This window comes from Vanacampus margaritifer, chromosome 15, assembly GCF_051991255.1.
Source record: "Vanacampus margaritifer isolate UIUO_Vmar chromosome 15, RoL_Vmar_1.0, whole genome shotgun sequence".
Classification (NCBI taxonomy): Eukaryota; Metazoa; Chordata; class Actinopteri; order Syngnathiformes; family Syngnathidae; genus Vanacampus; species Vanacampus margaritifer.
Window position 1 is genome coordinate 3,368,961 of NC_135446.1, and position 13,214 is coordinate 3,382,174.

Sequence of the window (13,214 nt, forward strand, 5' to 3'; positions counted from 1 at the left end):
CACGGTGTCTATTACAGCTAACAATTTGATTTATTTTGACGTTATTCAGTCATCTTTTTATTGTGACTTCACTTTTTTAATTTAACAAATACATTAATTTCAGCAGGGTCTTTTGGGGTTAAAAATACCATACATTTATGTTGTTTTGTAATTTCTGGTCTACTGTCACAAACAATTCTTTTTAACGTTGTTTTTTGTTTATGTTCAAATATGTGTCAAAAAGTCTTGGCTAAGAAGCAACATTCATATATTATTTTATTGTAACTTCTGCTTTGCCCAGAATTACATAAATTTCTCTAGTTCTTTCCCACTTTTTCAAAAATTAACCAGCACCTAATTTTTGCCCTTTAATATGTCAGAATAAAATAATAATAATAATTTGCAGGACCTTGGTGCTATAAACACAATATAGGACGGCTCAGTGGAGGGGGCACTTGAGGGCATCCTGGCCCTGAAGTGTCTATACCTGGATCACAACCTGCTGGCAAGCGTACCGACGGACCTTCCGGCTTCTCTTGAGGAACTTCGACTAGACAACAACCATGTGAGGTTGATGTCGGAATCATCTTGGGCTCGCTGTCCTGGCCTTTTGGTTTTAAGCCTCAGCAACAACAGTCTGGGTGATGGATTGGGATCTCTTTCGGATGCTGTGCTGTTTCCCCTGCGCCACTTGAGGACTTTGAACTTGGATCACAACCAACTGGTGAACGTTCCCCTTGGGTAGCCTCTGTCTGTCAAGGAGCTGTACATCAGAGGGAATCTCATCGAGCATTTCAGTGGCAAAGCATTCAGTGAGATAAGCCAAGTGGTGATTTTGGACCTGAGTGCCAACAGACTGAGCAACAAAGGCTTGCCCAAAGATGCTTTCCTCAAAGCCACGCACCTGGAGAGCCTCAACCTGGAGGGAAACAGATTCAAAAAAGCACCCCGACACCTTCCGTCGTCCATCAAAACATTAAACCTCGAGAGCAACCTAATCTCCACAGTTAGAAAAATTGCTTTCAACTCCTTACGGAATCTAGAAAATCTGGGACTGGGTCGGAACAAGATCTCCAAACTTTCTCCGAGCTCATTCTTGAGTTTGCCTGCATTGCACCAGTTGGACCTTTGCCACAATACCTTGCGCCAGGTGCCCAGACAGCTACCCCGGAGCCTCCACACGGTGGCGCTCACTCACAACAAGATTCAGTCGGTGCCCCGGGATGCCTTCTGCTGGGGTCAAGCGGGCTCCAGCCTCAGCAGGCTGGTCCGGGTGCAGTTAGCCAACAACGTGATGGACATGGGAAAGCTGAACTCCAAGGCTTTCAGGTGCTTAAGGGGATTTCAGGTCGTGCATTTCTACTAAAACAAAGGCATAGGAGACAGGCAAATGACTGCTATATTGTTTAAACTTGGTGTACGAAGCAGGATTCACTTGTCAATTGTATTAAAATCTCAGCGTGTGTCCAGTTTCACCAAAAAGTCCAGGAATACGCTCTAATTCCTTGTTCACTACCATTTAACCAACAATTAGGCATCATGGAGTTCAATTCAAATGTCATAGAAAACTAAACTTCAAATGCAAAATTATTTAGCTTCATTTGGACTGTGTTACCATCCCAAGAAATTAGAATATTACATGAGAAAAAACAATTCAAATTATTTGAATATGTAGAAATTAGGTGAGCATTGGCATTTTGGAATGTATTTTCTCATATTTGAAATTAACATAAGAGAAATAATAACTGGACTGTGCCAAGTCTTAACATCTTTAGTGTGAATTTATACTAACATATGTATGTATATATATTTTTAAGTACATCCCTAAATGATTTAAATGATTATATTTCTGTTATTGAATGATTATTTGTCATGATATTGTCTAATTTTAGGAACAGGCAAAAAATGCTATTTTCTCAGTTTTTATAATGTTTAAAATAAGATTTGAATCACATTCACTAAAGCTCAATGTTTGGGACACTTTGATTCAAAATGAAATGTAATTTTAGAGTTAATTGTCCATTTATACATTTTCTTTGCTGGGGAGCGAAATGGCCCATAATAAACCGTATGATGTTTTATTCTTTATATTCAGCTAATTAACTAAATGAACTTTTCTACAGCAGTCAAATTTTATTTAGGTGAGGGTAAATATATTTTTAATAGTATGTGCTGTGTATTCAATCTACCTCAGTGTTTCTATAATTAGGACACATTTTTGCTCTTTAATACAGAATAGAGTTCCCCCAATTTTTTTTGTGTGTGTGTTTGTAAATATGTGCTAATATATTAAGACGACTGCATTTGCTGATGTTCCTAACATAAATAAAGCACTGTACTGCTTCAGTCAACAAAACTTGCTTCTTGGAAAAAAGTGACCACTAGATGGCGGTAGAATACAGCGACAATATCGCATCGTGACAGTTGCTTGAATCTTTGCACTAAACTGTCCATTGATGCAAACATATGCATGAGGAAGTTTACCTTGTGGGTTCAAATGCTATATTTTAACTGCAAAGATTTCTACGAGGAAGCGAAAGACGTTTAGGATCAGAATGCTATTTGTTCATGTATGTTTTGCATCACTTGATGCAATTCCTCTCAGCAACGTGGCACCGCACCCACGAAGGCCCTGGGAACGACGAGGAGGAGGGGGGAGGGACTGAAGAAGCGAGGAAGGAAGGAGGGATGATGGGGGAAGGATAGAGGATGGATCCAGGCGCTTTTGGCTCGGTGTCCGGGAAGGGAAGAGCTGTGGCTGGAGAGACAGCTCACCAGCACCTCCCTACAGTCCAGCAGGACCCTGACAGAAAAAAAAGTACCTGGAATCACCCCCACAATCCTGTCTTTTACATTATAGTTTTTTATTTACTGTATTTTATTTTTACAGTGCAGAGTCAAGAATGCAATCAGGTGCAGTCAAAATCAGTCATCAGCCTATTTTACATTTAGCTGTAGGAAGTGGGATTTTCTAAGAAAATGCTGCTGTGTTTTACTGAAGTGTTTCCAGATGAAGCAATTTTTTAACCACTTGCTCACCCATTAACATTGTTGTTATTTACTCAAGGCCTTAAAGCACGTCCTTGTGTTGTGGTTCTCACCACATCTAGCTTGACTGGAAGTCCAACCACATATTAAGTGGCTGTTTTGTAAACACTTGAAAGCCTCTTTTCTTAAAGGAAAAATAACAAAAAAAATAAATAAAATAAATACAAATAAAAAGGCATCATCTTAAAATGTTTCCCTAACTGTAGTGGTGACCATCAACACAAGAGGCGACAGGAAGGACATACTTGATCATTCGCTGTCCTCTTTTGAAGAATAAGGAAAAAAGGCCCTGGTGAAGGGTTAACCGAAATCCACAGCAGAGTGTGATTGCACGCAAGGGAAAGGAGGTGGCGCTTGAGCTAGTCAAGAGAGGAGCAGAGGGAAGGAGGGGAACCATGGGAGCCAGAGGGACCTCCGCACACATGCATGTGGCCTATATCGCAGGCACCATCCACGGTTCCACGGCATGCGCCCTCTTAACACATTCATCTGCCTTTTAAATAGTAAAACCCATTTATTTTTCCTGCTACCCCCTGGAGTACCTCCACAAGAAAGCCATTGGGGGTCCAGACAGCAGCAGCTAGTGGCCTGTAAAAACTGACAAGAGAAAGTAAGGATAATGAGAGAAATAATGAACAAACAAACACTTTTTTGCCCACGCACTGCGGGCCCAAAATGGATGCTAAATAATCATAATGCAGCTGCTGGGGTGTGATCATTAAAGTGTTAGGAAGTATAATTTGGTGAAAGGCAGTGGAGTCCAAATAGAGTGGTGCCTTAAGACTCAACTTATTTCACAAGCAGCATTTTTGGCAGAGTGTATAATTCCTAATTCAAATAAAAAAAGAGGATTCAAGTTTTTTATTGCTACAGCCAGTTGAAGTTTACTGTCCAACAAAGAGAGACTTACATTTAAAACAAACACATAACATTGCCATACTGTAATGTCCACCAGCTTAATGTTAATACATTATTAGAAATGCCATAGCAATGCAAACGAATAGCATCTGTGTGGCGGTGTTATAATCCTTTCTCAAATCAACTCAATTTATAAACCACTTTAAAATAACCATCGCAGCATCCAAAGTGCTGTACATGGAATAAAAATCAGGTCGGAAGGTCATTCAAAGGGACAGCTTGGCAACTGAAAAGGCTTGATCCCCTCTGAGTTTACGCTTAGTCCTCGGTACCTCCATTCGAGACTGGTCTGCTGAGCTGAAGCATCGGGCAGGTGCGCAGGTTCTGGTAATAGATGGATGGATTCTACTGCCCCCAGGTGGGCAAGTTGTGCAACCAGTAGGAGCAGCGCAGTGTCCATTGAATTAAAGGAAAAATTTGTCATAAACTTTTTGTATTTATATTCTATTTAATTATGGCATTACTCCATAAAAAAAACGCAATTAAATACAATAAAAACAGAAAAAATATTACACAGTCTTATTATTCTATTTTTCTTACAAAAAAAACTTTAAAAAAAATGTTAGTTGCAAGTGTGGTCACACAACAACAAACAAGGTCTTCTCAAAGTTGCCAAAAACACAACTGCAAGTCCACTTCAAGTTTCAGTGTGTAGCTATTTGTTAAGTCGACTCGTCGATTAGTTGACTAATTGGTTCAACCCCTACTTCAAACACCAAAATTAAACTGTCAATATGCCAGTGGTTGTTTTATTCTGGTGTGTGAAACGGATCCAAGTCACACAGCAACCAGAGTGGAGGAGCTCATTCGTCAGGCTGTATGCCTCCAGATGTGCACTGCAATTGACTGGCGACCAGTCCAGGTTGAGTGAGACCCATCTCACAACAACCCTGATCATGATAGGCAGTGTCGAAAATGAATGCATGCAAGTTGAAACCACCTTTGATCGTTTGATTGTTTGATAGTGATCCATCTCAACTTTTCAAGGTCTTTCCAGCTCATTTGTGGGCCACACTTCGGACACCCCTGTTTTCAGCATTTAGGTGCAGTACATCTGTGGAACTTCATAGCTTGGATCACTTGAGCAGACATGGATAATGAGTTTTTTTCGGAATACTTCAATTCCATCATCCAGTGTGGATTTTAATGACACCATTGTTGACTCATCAGGCCCATGGCGACACACGCACACTCACAGGTGGTCTTGTAAAATTCCCCTCAGCCATCTGTCGGCCTCGGGGAGCAAAACTATAAAGCAGGTCACCGCAGGAAACGCTTGCCCTTCTGCTTCCTGTCCAGCCTCAGTCGCAGTCTAGACAGCCAAGCCAATAACAGAACATTGTCGCTGGAGTGTGCAAAACGTCAACTGAGTATTAAAGGTCATATGTGCAGTTTTCAAACGCCGGGAGCAGACGTTACCGAAGCCAATACCCTCTTGGAGACACCACAAGCGGAAAAAACGAAGTGTAGGCGACTCTGCGGCAGTCAGCAAAGTGCATAATTTGACATTTTGAGTCATTTGACACACAAAGTGTTGCCATTCTTGCTCGGGTCTCTCATTTAGCAGTTGTAAAAGAGATTTGAGGACACTGAGATGTGAGTATGTGTTAATGTGACCAATCATCACAAATGGGCTTTTTATTTTTTTTATTTGGGGTGACATTTGGGCACACATACAGGACTGTAATGTATGTTATGTTACCTTACTTTTGATGACTTATTGCTATTCTGCAATCAAATACGCTAAACGTTCAAATGGCACATAATTGCCATTTGTAAAAGAAGGTACATACTGTAGAGTTGACATCTAAATAAGCGTCTCATTTGGGGGAGGCATTGTATTACTTTCCACGTACTTTATGGTGGAGGTATAAAATACTACTTTCACACCCAAGTTAAAATCATGCTTCGCTTGCGTTTCTCACAGGAGTGTGACCGTGCAGGATACTACAAACATAGCTGCTTCATTCACCACACCACAAGAGAGAAGAGGAGGGGCTCCTCATTCTCCTCCAAAAACGGGTGGCCATCTCAACTTTATCCTACCCGTCATCCCTTGATGATTTCCTGCAAAAAAGTGGCTTTAAACACAGACGATATTTTATTTGTTAATGAATAACTTGTTAATGAATGTATTAAAGCCACTCAGACCAATATCATCCTCGGGCGTGAGAGAAAGTGTTAAAGTGTGTCTCTGTGCATTACTACCCGAGTGTGACCAAGTAGGAGGACCGTGACGCAAAGTTGGATGTGGCGGCGGGACGTTTGTGGTGCAGACGCTGGAGTAAACTGGGAATAATCCAAAAGAAACAAACTGATTGACTGCTGAGCGCGGACAAATCCAGATGTACGCCATCAGTCGGAAAGGCCTAATGAGTAAAAAATACTACAGTGGCAGCAGATGCTTGGATGAGGAGCACCGGTGGAGTACTTCATTTCATGCGCAGAATTCGGACATGTGAAAAAGTCAATGATGAAACGCGATTTACGGCCCTCGGCGGCGAGTCCGCATCCGTGTCACAGCTTTAAATGGATCAACGTACGGGGTAATTACTTTGATTGCAGTACACTAGAAGAAACAAAAGAGCTGTCTTGACTGCAGACGCTACCGCACGGCTTCGTCACTTACAAAATTAGAGCATTAGGAACAGGATTATGTGACCACTTAGGAGCAAACCACTGTGTCCAATCAGGATAGGCCCCAGATTCCAATCCAGAGGCAAATGGGCTGTCGTGACCATATACGCAATGACACCGCGTAGCTTAGTAAACTATTAGAGCAGCAGGAACAATAATGGACCAAAAACTTTTTTTATGCATAATTGGTTTTGACTATACATTTGATTACTTATCAACGAGTCATCGTTAGCACAGCCGAAACACGAATGTGTGATCATTTAACAAAAGCACATATAGTCACAGTTACCTGTACATTTGGCTCCTTACCAACAGGTCTAAATTAGAACAGCAGGAACAAGGGAACGTGATCACAAAATCAAGTTTAGGAGCGGATACCTATGATCACACCTTTGATTCCCTGAGTGACGGCATCCCAGTAAAGCATCAGTTTTGTGAATGCATACAAGACATCATTTTGAACTGTCGGAGACAGACGGGTTTCGACCACACAGCTGAAGCAATAAACTACAAAGTTTAAACTAAACGTTGACTGATCAATGCCTTCGTAGCAGGAGGACCCTTTCTGACTTGTCTAGCCAGAATCAGGAAGTTTATTGCGGTATAACCGGCATCACTGTGTTCAATCAGGATGAGCCCCGGAGACCAGTCAGGTTTGCCAAGGTCGTGGATGATGATGGACTAAACCATCAGGGTTCCAAATCCATGATTTCCGCAACGGTCAAGTCCAGACAGGCGCCTCCAGTAATAGCAGCGGGAATACGTTGTAAGTCGTTTCATCAGGCGACAAGCTGATGTTGTTCCTGCTCTGGGCACGGATACGCACCCACCCCACCACCACCACCACCATCCCCACCACCTCCACTTGCAACATTTTTCATGTTGTTGTCAAACGTTTCAAGATGTTTGGTAGGAAATTTCCATCAGATACCCTGCCAATTTTTGCCAAACATGGCCAAGATCTTTCCTAAAAGAATCAATGGAGCGGACGCTGCTGAGCAGGCAAACACACACACACACACATTTATATATATATACTTCATTCACTACAACATTAAAACCAAAATTACTGAATGAAAGCATAAATAAATAATAAGTTTATTGATTAATAGTCATAGTATTTTTTTTGCTTATTGATTTTATTAATAATGATAGTGAAATCATTTATTAGTTGTTAATTCTTTGTGAATTTTTTCTTATCAAATAAAAATACACCCATTTGGATCCAAAATAGAACATAGAATTTAAACACAAATAAATAAATAAATACATTTCTGCATATAAATAAATAAATAAATACATACATAAATACATAAACAAATAACATCAGTATTCCATGGTTAAGTTGTTCAAAAAGAAGTGTTATTGATTTCATTAATAATGATAACGAATGAAATAAAATTTTGATGATTATAAAAATAAAATTTAAACTTAATATTCCGAAAAGATGCAGCATAATATAACGTAAAAAAATGCATTGCTTCTTCTTTTTTTAATACAGAATTTAAACACACATATTGATGCTGAAAAAAAATGCTCACAAAATCTGGATATGCATGCATAGAATAATAATGATCATAAAAACAAAAATACATTTTGCTTGCATACACCTTTTAGTTCCTCAAAGTGCATGTGATTAAAAGATCAACTTAACTTGAGTGTGCCTGACTGACATAAACGATCCTAGCTTAGCAAATAAAAGAGAGGGAAAAAAAATCACTGACTGGCTCAGAATATGTCCTGTCACGTTATTGTCCAGATTCCATTAATACGTCTGAACACGCTCAAGTAATGCAAACTAAAAATCATTTTCTAACATGTCAAAAAGGAAGCAAGAAAATCATATTTAATTGTTGAAGTTCAGCCGTGGGTGTCGTCTGATGTGATTTCAATTAGAGATAGACCGATTATTGTCTGGGCCAATTATCGCCGGCAATATTCAGCATTTTGACAAATATCGGCATCGGCCATTTTGAAGAATCTTATGGCCGATAATAGATCCATTTAAAAAAGTGTTCAGGGTTAAAAAAAAAAAAGAAAATCAAGGAATTAATCATTTAAATTTTCATAGATGCTTCTGAACCTTGGAACTCTCTGCAGCATTTGTTTTTGTTACTAAGATAAGTAAAATTTTAATATTTGAGCTATTTTGAAATTTTTAAACAAGTTTATTTACTGTAGCAAACAATAGGGAGTTTTTTTTTTACTTAATTTTTTATTTAACTTTTGAAGACATGCTACTGCTCCTTTTTGTTAGATGTCTATTGACTAAGATTTTTTTTTTTATTCCAATATTTTACAAACCCTAAACGTTGTTCAATAAACATGCTTGAAAAAAAGAACTGGAGTTTGTATTTTTTTTTATTTTTGATGCCAATATTTTTTCCCTTTTAGTGAAAATGAATATCAGCTCCAAATATCGGTTATCGGCGTCCTTGACTACTAATAATCGGTATTGGTATCTGCCCTGAAAAAAACATATCGGTCTATCTCTAATTTCAAGACAGGACATGTTCAACTAACTAAGCCCTTTAACAGCATTTACGACACAATTACAATAATTTACAACAATTAAATCTCACGTAAGGCCTTTACATGCACATAACGTATCATATTATATGACACCATGCAACTATGGCCTGCCCCATGGGAACTCTGAGTGGCAACTCATTGGAGAAATCTGTTTGGAAGCAGTTGTGATACACTGGCATCCCCCCACATTATCAGTTTTCTTCCATATTTTGAAAGCTATTTGTATTAAGGCTGAGAAAAGTAATAGCTAATTTGTCTCCAACAAGATGTTCATTTTGCTGTTAAAAACTTTTGAATTGGTTGAGTTAGTGTGATGCTTTTACAAGCCGTTTGTTGGGTTTGTACGGTGGTTGGACTCTCTGTGTGTGATTCATTTTGTTTGGAAGACATCTAACGAGAAGCCGAAGGGGGAAAATGTCCATATGACTTTCAAAGCATTTTTTTTTTTCATTTAAAATATTGGAGTCTGACACACAAAAAGGATTCTGGGAGAGAGTTGTACTTCACTGGCAAAGCTTGTTGGCCGCTCACCTCGCTATCAAGCCAATCAAAAGTCAAGTCAAGTCTTAATGGAAAGAGAGGAAAGCCCGGCCAATCCAGGAGATACATGGGACCCATTACAGCTCCTCGGTAGCCGTTAAACGCTTGTTGCCAATACAGATTTGTGGCAAGACTCTGGCTATGAGAAAGGAATGATGGATGGGAGTAAAATGAGATTGCACGCGTGTTTGTGTATAATTTATTTTGGTATATACAAGCGTTTACAGTATAGAGAGATGGCCACTATGTCTGTGTAGAGGATGATCGTTGAGCAATCTGACTGGATGCTCAGCAAGTAGCCTTATAGCCATGACTTGGGGTTGGTGTAAGGTTAGGGTTAGTGTACTCAAACTCAGGACATCAATGCTTTTTGTGGGGGAAGGTGCTGCTATGAACAGGCTAAAAAAAACAATAATCATAATAATAGTAGTCATCATAAAATACAATGAATTATGTAACTTTTACTTAATTAGTAAACAACAAAATATTTGAAAGTTATCTGATTTTATTAATTGAATAAATTTTGAAATATCAAATACAAAACATTGTAAAAATATTATTAAATGGACATCACTGTGACGATACCATTGATATACACTTGCATTCACAAAGCTATAAAAAAAGCAACTCTCAAAATATTATATTAATGTTAAAATATTAAATAATGCATTTTATAGTGGTTAGTTTAGTTCTGTTTATTTATTTAAAATATTTTAAAAAACAAAATTAGATAAATATTCAGTTACCACATCTAAAATATGAATTCATCATTAAAATGATACAATATTCAGTTCATTAAAAAACTGTAATTCAGTTCATAATTTTAAACATCAATACAGAATGAATGAATATTAAAATTGTGTTAAAAAATAATAATAATATAAAAATAAACATACAATAATAACATAATTGAATTGTTGCCCCCCCCCTCCGTGAGTCATCACCTTATCGTGGTGGAGGGGTTTGTGTGTCCCAATGAGCCTGGGAGCTATGCATGGAGCTTCATGCCCCTGGTAGGGCCACCCAAGGCAAACAGGTCCTAGGTGAGGGACCAGACAAAGCATGGCTCAAACGACCCCAATGATGACCACAAACCTTGGATCTTCGTTTCCCTTGCCCGGACGCGGGTCACCGGGGCCCCCCTCTGGAGCTAGGCCTGGAGGTGGGGCTCGAAGGCGAGCGTCTGGTGGCCGGGCCTATACCCATGGGGACCGGCCGGGCACAGCCCGAAAAGGCAACGTGGGTCCCCCTTCCCATGGGCTCACCACCGGTGGAAGGGGCCAAAGGGGTTGGGTGCGCAGTGAGTTGGGTGGCAGCCAAAGGCGGGGGCCTTGGCGGTCTGACCCCCGGCTACTGAAGCTAGCTCTGGGGACATGGAATGTCACCTCTCTGACAGGAAAGGAGCTCGAGCTGGTGTGCGAGGCTGAGAAGTTCCGACTAGATATAGTCGGACTCACCTCCACACACGGCTTGGGTTCTGGTACCAATCCTCTCGAGAGGGGCTGGACCCTCTTCCACTCTGGAGTTGCCCACGGTGAGAGGCGCAGAGCAGGTGTGGGCATACTCATTGCCCCCCAGCTAGCCGCCTGTACGTTGGGGTTTACCCCGGTGAATGAGTGGGTAGCCTCCCTCCGCCTTCGGGTGGGGGGACGGGTCATGGCTGTTGTTTGTGCTTATGCACCGAACAGCAGCTCAGAGTACCCACCCTTTCTGGAGTCCTTGGAGGGTGTGCTGGAGAGCGCACCCCCTGGGGACTCCCTCGTTCTACTGGGGGACTTCAACGCTCATGTGGGTAATGACAGTGAGACCTGGAGGGGCATGATTGGGAGGAATGGCCCCTCCGATCGAAACCCGAGTGGTGTTTTGTTATTGGACTTCTGTGCTCGCCACGGACTGTCCATAACGAACACCATGTTCAAGCACAAAGTCGAAGTCGCCGAGGTGGTTGGAAAGCTTCTCGGTGGCAGGGCCTCGGGGGTGGATGAGATCCGCCCGGAGTTCCTAAAGGCTCTGGATGTTGTGGGGCTGTCGTGGTTGACACGTCTCTGCAGCATCGCGTGGACATCGGGGACAGTGCCTCTGGATTGGCAGACCGGGGTGGTGGTTCCCCTTTTTAAGAAGGGGGACCGGAGGGTGTGTTCCAACTTTAGAGGGATCACACTCCTCAGCCTCCCAGGTAAGGTCTATTCAGGGGTGCTGGAGAGGAGGGTCCGTCGGGAGGTCGAATCTCGGATCCAGGAGGAGCAGTGTGGTTTTCGTCCCGGCTGTGGAACAGTGGACCAGCTCTACACCCTCAGCAGGGTCCTCGAGGGTGCGTGGGAATTCGCCCAACCAGTCCACATGTGCTTTGTGGACTTGGAGAAGGCGTTTGACCGTGTCCCTCAGGGAGTTCTGTGGGGGGTGCTTCTGGAGTATGGGTTACCGAGCCCCCTGATACGGGCTATTCGGTGCCTGTACGACCGATGTCAGAGTCTGGTCCGCATTGCTGGCAGTAAGTCGAATTTGTTTCCTGTGAGGGTTGGACTCCGCCAAGGTTGCCCTTTGTCACCGATTCTGTTCATAACTTTTATGGACAGAATTTCTCGGCGTAGCCGAGGCGTTGAGGGGGTCCGGTTTGGTGGCCTCAGCATTGCATCTCTGCTTTTTGCAGATGATGTGGTGCTGTTGGCTTCTTCAAGCCGTGACCTCCAGCTCTCACTGGAGCGGTTCGCAGCCGAGTGTGAAGCGGTTGGGATGAGGATCAGCACCTCCAAATCCGAGACCATGGTCCTCAGTCGGAAAAGGGTGGAGTGCCCTCTCCAGGTCGGGGAGGAGGTCCTGCCCCAAGTGGAGGAGTTCAAGTATCTTGGGGTCTTGTTCACGAGTGAGGGTAGGTTAGAGCGGGAGATCGACAGGCGGATCGGTGCAGCGTCTGCCGTGATGCGGACGCTGTATCGGTCCGTTGTGGTGAAGAAGGAGCTGAGCCGAAAGGCAAAGCCGAAAGAACAAGATCCCGGATACAAGCGGCCGAAATGAGTTTCCTCCACAGGGTAGCCGGGCTCTCCCTTAGAGATAGGGTGAGAAGCTCGGTCATCCGAGAGGGACTCAGCGTCGAGTCGCTGCTCCTCCACGTTGAGAGGAACCAGTTGAGGTGGCTCGGGCATCTGGTTCGGATGCCTCCTGGACGAATCCCTGGGGAGGTGTTCCGGGCATGTCCTACCGGCAGGAGGCCCCGGGGACGACCAAGGACACGCTGGAGAGACTATGTCTCTCGGCTGTCCTGGGAACGCCTTGGGGTCCCGTCGGATGAGCTGGCTGAAGTGGCTGGGGAGAGGGAAGTCTGGGCTTCCCTGCTAAAGCTGCTGCCCCCGCGACCCGACCCCGGATAAGCGGAAGAAGACGGACGGACGGACGGATAATTGAATTTTTTTTTTTTAAAGAATAAATGGAAGTATATTAAATGAAATTGAAATGCATTTTATTTAAATAAATAAAAATTTTGTTCCCATTATGGTATAAGCATATGTAAGCGAGTTGTCTTTGGCACTTAGTTTAATCACTGTTTGTGGTTGTGGTCAATC

The 13,214-nt window shown here is 42.4% G+C and overlaps 1 protein-coding gene across 1 annotated transcript; it reads left to right on the forward strand.

The window, feature by feature from the left end:
- The first annotated feature begins 210 nt into the window (after window positions 1-210).
- On the forward strand, window positions 211-1,345 carry LOC144034820 (podocan). The gene is given in 2 exon segments (XM_077543894.1): window positions 211-222; window positions 413-1,345. Coding segments are annotated over 2 exon segments (945 nt in total).
- Window positions 1,346-13,214: the final 11,869 nt, after the last annotated feature.